The 7,634-nt window shown below is 44.5% G+C and overlaps 1 protein-coding gene across 1 annotated transcript in view; it reads left to right on the top strand.

Moving 5' to 3' along the window:
- Positions 1 to 7,377, top strand: part of LOC311114065 (NLR family CARD domain-containing protein 3-like) — a gene marked incomplete at its 5' end in the record, with an annotated part of 8,258 nt that extends 881 nt beyond the window's left edge. The window contains 5 exons of the mRNA XM_084189337.1: positions 1 to 1,321; positions 1,656 to 1,829; positions 3,263 to 3,436; positions 6,156 to 6,202; positions 6,808 to 7,377. The exon at positions 1 to 1,321 is cut by the window's left edge and continues 480 nt beyond it. Coding sequence (XP_084045463.1) covers positions 1 to 1,321; positions 1,656 to 1,829; positions 3,263 to 3,436; positions 6,156 to 6,202; positions 6,808 to 7,334 — 2,243 coding nt within the window. The remainder of the gene's footprint in view (positions 1,322 to 1,655; positions 1,830 to 3,262; positions 3,437 to 6,155; positions 6,203 to 6,807) is intronic.
- Positions 7,378 to 7,634: the final 257 nt, after the last annotated feature.

Here is a 7,634-nt window from a genome sequence, read left to right as displayed (position 1 = left end):
ATGCAAAGAAACTCACTGCCTGTAAAGCTATGTTCATCTTTGATGGTTTGGATGAAAGCAGACTTCCATTGGATTTCCAGCACAATGAAAAGGTGTCTGATGTCACCCAGACATCGTCTGTCGATGTTCTGCTGACAAACCTCATCAAGGGGAATCTGCTTCCCTCTGCTCTCCTATGGATAACCTCCCGACCTGCAGCAACCAATCAGATCCCCCCTGAGTGTGTTGACCAGGTGACAGAGGTACGAGGGTTCAATGACCCACAGAAGGAGGAGTACTTCAGGAAGAGATTCAGTGATGAGGATCTGGCCAGCAGAATCATCTCACACATAAAGACATCAAGGAGCCTCCACATCATGTGCCACATGCCAGTGTTCTGTTGGATTTCTGCAATAGTCCTTGAACACATGTTGAGTACAGAAAAGAGGAGAGAGATGCCCACGACTCTGACTGAGATGTCAATACACTTCCTGCTCATTCAGACCAGCCTGAAGAACCAGAAATATCATGGAAGAGATGAGATGGATCAACAGGAGCTCATGGAGTCAGATAAGGAAATTCTTCTGAAGCTGGGGAAGCTGGCGTTTGAAAATCTGGAGAAGGGTAATCTCATGTTCTATGAAGAAGACCTGAAAGAGTGTGGCATTGATGTCAAAGAAGCCTCAGTGTACTCAGGAGTGTGCACACAAATCTTTAAAGAAGAGTCTGTGTTATTTCAGAGAGTGGTGTACTGCTTTGTTCATCTGAGCATTCAGGAGTTTCTCTCAGCTGTCTACATGTACCATTGTTACACAACCAAGAACATGGATGCACTGAAGCCCTTCCTCAAGAGAAAGTCTAGAGCTGCATCTGAAGAGCTAACCTTGCATGAGCTGCTGAAGAGTACCGTGGATAAAGCCTTGGAGAGCAAGAACGGACACCTGGACCTCTTTGTCCGCTTCCTTCATGGCATGTCACTGGAGTCCAATCAGAAACTCCTACGAGGTCTGGTGACACAGACAGAAAGCAGTCCAGACAGCGTCCAGAAAACAATCCGATCCCTTAAGGTGATGCAGAGGAAGAACATCTCCCCTGAGAGGTGCATCAATCTCTTCCACTGTCTGATAGAGATGAAAGACCATTCAGTACAGGAGGAAATCCAAGCGTACTTGAGGTCAGAGAAGAGATCAAAAAAACTCACACTTTCTCAGTGTTCAGCACTGGCCTACATGCTACAGATATCAGAGGAGGTTCTGGATGTGTTTGACCTGAAGGTATACAAGACATCAGAGGAGGGTCGTAGGAGACTGCTCCCAGCTGTGAGAGGCTGCAGGAAAGCTCTGTAAGTATTCATGGAAATATCCCACACCAAAATACATTGTAGTTACAGCAGCATTTTTATTGGCTGACTGGCTCTGTAAGTACTCATGTGACTATCCCTCAGACCAAACTTTACTGTAGGTAAGAACAACAATATTTTCATTGGCTGACTAAACTTTCTATCAGCTGAAAAGTCTTAAACAAACTGTAATACAAACGGATCAGAAAAGTTGTAGCATTGAGACATCTATACACAGTGTTCACATTATTAGTGGAGGGATAACAGTGTAAGCAGGAAAAGCTAAATGTAACATTTTAATACAACCTGTCCCTCATGGTATTTACTCTGTTGACAGACTCACTGGCTGTAAACTCACAGACACATCCTGTGAAGTGTTGGCCTCAGTGCTCAGTTCAAACCCCTCACACCTGAGAGAGCTGGATCTGAGTAACAATGACCTGAAGGATTCAGGAGTGAAGCTGCTCTCTGCTGGACTGGGGAATCCCCACTGTAAACTGGAGACTCTGAGGTCAGTATTCCTGTAGTTGGTCAACAAGTGATAACTGTTCACCAGATCCACATGTGTTTACCAGGCACACATAGTCCACACCATATGTGTTTGGACAGTGAAGCTTACAGTTTTACATTTGGTGCTATGCTCCAGCATTTTGGATTTGAGATATAATGTTTCATATTAGGTGACAGTATATAATGTCACCTTTTATTTGAGAGTATTTTCATACATATCTGTGTTACTGTTTAGAAATGAAAGCAGTTTATGTATCTAGTTCTCCCATTTGAAAAAGTCTTAATAATTTGGACATATTCACTTATATTGTATTAAAGTAGTCATAAGTTTAGTATTTGGTCCCATATTGCTTACCCACAGTGATTACATAAAGCTTGTGATTCTACAAACTTGTTGAATGCATTTGCAGTTTGTCTTGGTTGTGTTTTGGATGATGTTTTCCCCAATAGAAACTGAATGGTGAATAATGTCCTGTCATTTTGGAATCACTTCACTTGTATTGTCAGTAAGAATAGAAGATTTTTCTGAACACTTCTACATTCATGTGGATGCTACCATGATTATGAATAATCATGAATGAATCGTGAATGATGATCAATGAGAAAGTTACAGAGGAACAAGGATCATACCCCCTCTGTTATTGGTAATGGTGAGAGGTTAGCATGTTTTGTTGTAGCCTCTGTAACTTTCTCACTCATTATTATTCATAATTCATTCATGATTTTTCTTAATCATGGCATCATCAGGATGAATTTAGTAGTGTTTAGAAACATGTTAATTACTCACTTAGACAGAAAATTACTCCAGTCATCATCCACCATTCAGTTACTATTGGACAAAACATAACCCAAAACACAACCAAAACAAACTGTTTGGGACCAAATACTAAACTTTGACTACTTTAATACATTATAAGTGAATTGGTCAGAATACGTTTGACTTCTTCAAAATGGGGGGACTAGATACATAAAGTGCTTTCATTTCTAAACGGTGAAACAGATATGTATTAAAATACCCTCAAATAAAAGGTGACATTATATACTGTCACCTCATATGAAACATTTGATCTGAAATCCAAAACGTTGGAGTATAGAGCCACATTTAAAACGTTAGCTTCACTGTCAAAATAGATATGGTGTGGACTGTATACTCAATACAATCTAAATCTGATACCTCACTGTCTGTCTTTTGACTGATACTGCTTTTTAAACTGCTCTGGTCAGTCTACTCAAATATTCGTACTATACATGTTTCTCTCTACAAGCAATACTTTGATAATTTGTCATTTATAATAATGATGCATTAATTTATGAATAGATATGGCAGGTTTCAGGACACTGATGTATCTGAATATGTTGAAAAAATATACTGCCACTCTATTTTGACCACCAAAGAATAGCAGTGTGGTTTTAATATGATTTGACTCTTTGCAGGCTGTCAGGCTGTCTAGTCACAGAGGAAGGCTGTGCTTCTCTGGTCTCAGCTCTGAAGTCAAACCCCTCACACCTGAGAGAGCTGGACCTGAGCTACAATCACCCAGGAGACTCAGGAGTCAGACTGCTCTCTGCTGGACTGGAGGATCCACAATGCAGACTGGAGAAACTCAAGTATGTAGAGGGTTTATGTCAATGTTCATATCAGACATGTTGGAGTTATCAGGCTAGTTAAGACAAACATTCTGACCACCACTTGGACTAAGTTATATAAACACTGTGTGTGTGTGTGTGTGTGTGTGTGTGTGTGTGTGTGTGTGGTGTGTGTCCAGTGTGTGTCCAGTGTGTGCATGTGTGTGTGTGTGTGTGTCCAGTGTGTGTGTGTGCACGTGTATCAGGACACACACTGGACACACACAGACTGGACACATACACACACACTGGTCACACACACACACTGGACACACACACACAAACTCACACGGACACACACACACTCACACTGGACAAACACACACACACACACACACACACACACACACACACTGGACACACACACACATACTGGAAACACACACACACAAACTCACACGGACACACACACTGGACACACACACACACTGGACACAAACTGGACACACACACTCACACTCACACTCACACTGGACAAACACACACACACACACACACACACACCCACACACACACACACACACACACACACTGTACACACACACACATACTGGAAACACACACACACTGGACACACACACTGGACACACACACTGGACACACACACACACTGGACACAAACTGGACACACACACTCACACTCACACGGACACACACACTGAACACACACACTGGACACACACACACACATTCACACTGGACACACACACACACGCTGGACACACACACACACACATCCTTGACACACACACACACACACACACACACTGGACACACACACACACACACACTGGACACACGCACACACACACACTGGACACACACACACACACACACACTGGACACACACACACACACACACACACACTGGACCAGCACACTCACACACACACAAACACACACACACACACACTGGAAACACACTCACACTGGACACACACACACACACACTGGACATACACACACTGGACACACACACACACTGGACACACACACACTGAAAACACACACTGGACACACACACACTGAAAACACACACACACTGGACACACACACACACTGGACACACACACACACACACACACACACTGGAAACACACACACTGGACAAACACACACAAACTCACAAAGGACACACACACTGGACACACACACACTGAAAACACACACACACTGGACACACACACACACTGGACACACACACACACACACACACTTGACCACCACTTGGACTAAGTTATATAAAGACTGTGTGTGTGTGTGTGTCCAGTGTGTGTGTGTGTGTCTGTGTGTGTGTGTGTGTGTGTGTGTGTCCAGTGTGAACACACAAAACACACACTGGACACACACACACACACACACACACACACTGGACACACATACACACTGGACACACACACTGGACACACACACACACACACACTGCACACACATACACACTGGACACATACACACCAACACACACACACACTGGACACACACGCACACTGACACACACACACACACTGGATGCACACACACACACACACATACTGGACACACATACACAATGGACACACACACACACACACACACTGGACACTCACTGGACACACACACACACACACACACACACACTGGACAAAGACACACACACTGGACACATACACACACACACTGGACACACAGACACAAACTGGACACACACGCACACACACACACACACACACACACTGGACACACACACTCACACTGGACACCCACACACACACTGGACACACACACACACTGGACACACACACACACACACTCACACTGGACACACACACTCAAACACACACTCACACTGGACACACACACACACGCACACACACACACACACACACTGGACACACACACACTGGACAAACACAGACACACTGGACACACACACACACATACACACTGAACACACACACACACACACACACACACACTGGACACACACACACACACACGATGGACACACACACACACTCACACTGGACACACACACACAAAGAACACACACACACACACTGGACAAACACAGACACACTGGACACACACACACACACATACACACTGAACACACACACACACACACACACACACACACACACACTGGACACACACACACACACACGATGGACACACACACACACACACACTCACACTGGACACACACACACAAAGAACACACACACACACAAACACTGGACACACACACAAACTGGACACACACACACACACTGGACACACACACACAAAGAACACACACACACACACTGGACACACACACACTGGACAAACACAGACACACTGGACACACACACACACATACACATTGAACACACACACACACACACACACACACTGGACACACACACACACACACGATGGACACACACACACACACACACTCACACTGGACACACACACACAAAGAACACACACACACACAAACACTGGACACACACACACACTGGACACACACACACACACACACACTGGACACACACACACACACACACACACACACAGACACTGGCCCCACACACACAGACTTGGACAAAGTTATATGCTGACTGTGTGTGTGTGTGTGTGTGTGTGTGTGTGTGTGTGTGTGTGTGTGTGTGTGTGTGTGTGTGTGAGTTCAGGTGTATCCCTCAATGACTGTCTGTTCTTCTGCTTACCGCTACAGTGTGGAACATGGTGGAGAGAACACAATGAAACCTGGACTTAGAAAATGTGAGTGTTGACTGCTGTGAAGAATATGACTAAGAATAAGTCTTAATTCAAGTGAAGTCAAAGTCAAAGACCACCATCATTACTTACTTGGTCATATTAAATATCAGCTGTCGTTCTACAGAAGCACAAATCAGGGACACCAAAGTTTACTAAGAGTTGCTTTGACCATGTGTGTGTCTGTGTATGTGTGTGACGTGTTCATGTTACTTTAGAAATGTGTGTGTGTGTGTATGTGTGTGGCATGTTCCTGTGTGTGTTCAGGATGTGTGTGTGTGTGTGTGTGTGTGTGTTCAGTGTGTGTGTGTGTTCAGGGTGTGTGTGTTCAGGATGTGTGTGAGTGTTCAGGATGTGTGTGTGTGGCCAGTGTGTGTGTGTGTGTGTGTGTGTGTGTGTTTGTGTGTGTGTGTGTGTGTGTGTAATTAATGGGAATAAGTGTGTTTTATATTACCATACAGTATAACATATGATCATTCAACAAGTCTCAACCTTAACTTCTCCTTTTGATACCTAGAAACATCTACATTAAATGAATTAGTGTAAAGTGAGTTAACATTCTAATGTGAATGATGATGATTTCTAATATTGTGTCTGGTTTCATCCATCAGATGTCTGTGATCTCACACTGGACCTAAACACAGTAAACAGATTCCTCTCTCTGTCTGAGGAGAACAGAAAGGTGACATATAGGAGGAGAGAGGAGCAGCCGTATCCTGATCACCCAGAGAGATTTAAGGTCTGGGAACAGGTGCTGTGTAGAGAGGGTCTGACTGGGCGCTGTTACTGGGAGGTAGAGTGGAGTGGGGAAGGGGCTGATATAGGAGTGGCATATAAAGGAATCAGCAGGAGAGGATGGGGTGATGACTGTATGATTGGACACAATGACAAGTCCTGGAGTCTGATCTGCTCTGACAACAGTTACTCTGCCTGTCACAATAATAAGTCCACTACCATAGACGTCCCCTCCTCCAGCTCCCACAGAGTAGGAGTGTATCTGGACTGGCCAGCCGGCACTCTGTCCTTCTACAGAGTCTCCTCTGACACACTGACCCACCTGAACACATTCCACTCCACATTCACTGAGCCCCTCTATCCAGGGTTTAGGGTTTATCTTGACTCCTCAGTGTCCCTGTAAATAATAACCATGGTAACACTGACACACACACACACACACACACACAAACTGGACACACACTGGACTCACAAACACACTGGGCACAAACACACACTGAACACACACACACACATACACACTGGACACACACACACACACACTGAAAACATGCACACACAATGGACACACTCACACACAAACACACTGGACAAACATAAACTGAACACACACACACTGGACACACACACACACACACACACACTGACTGGACACAAACACACACTGAACACACACACACTGAACATACACACACTGGACACA

This window comes from Coregonus lavaretus (genome assembly GCF_964263955.1).
Source record: "Coregonus lavaretus genome assembly, contig: HAP1_SCAFFOLD_1451, whole genome shotgun sequence".
NCBI lineage: Eukaryota > Metazoa > Chordata > Actinopteri > Salmoniformes > Salmonidae > Coregonus > Coregonus lavaretus.
Note: the sequence above shows the minus strand (reverse complement) of the source record. Positions and strands in the feature narration are given on the sequence as shown.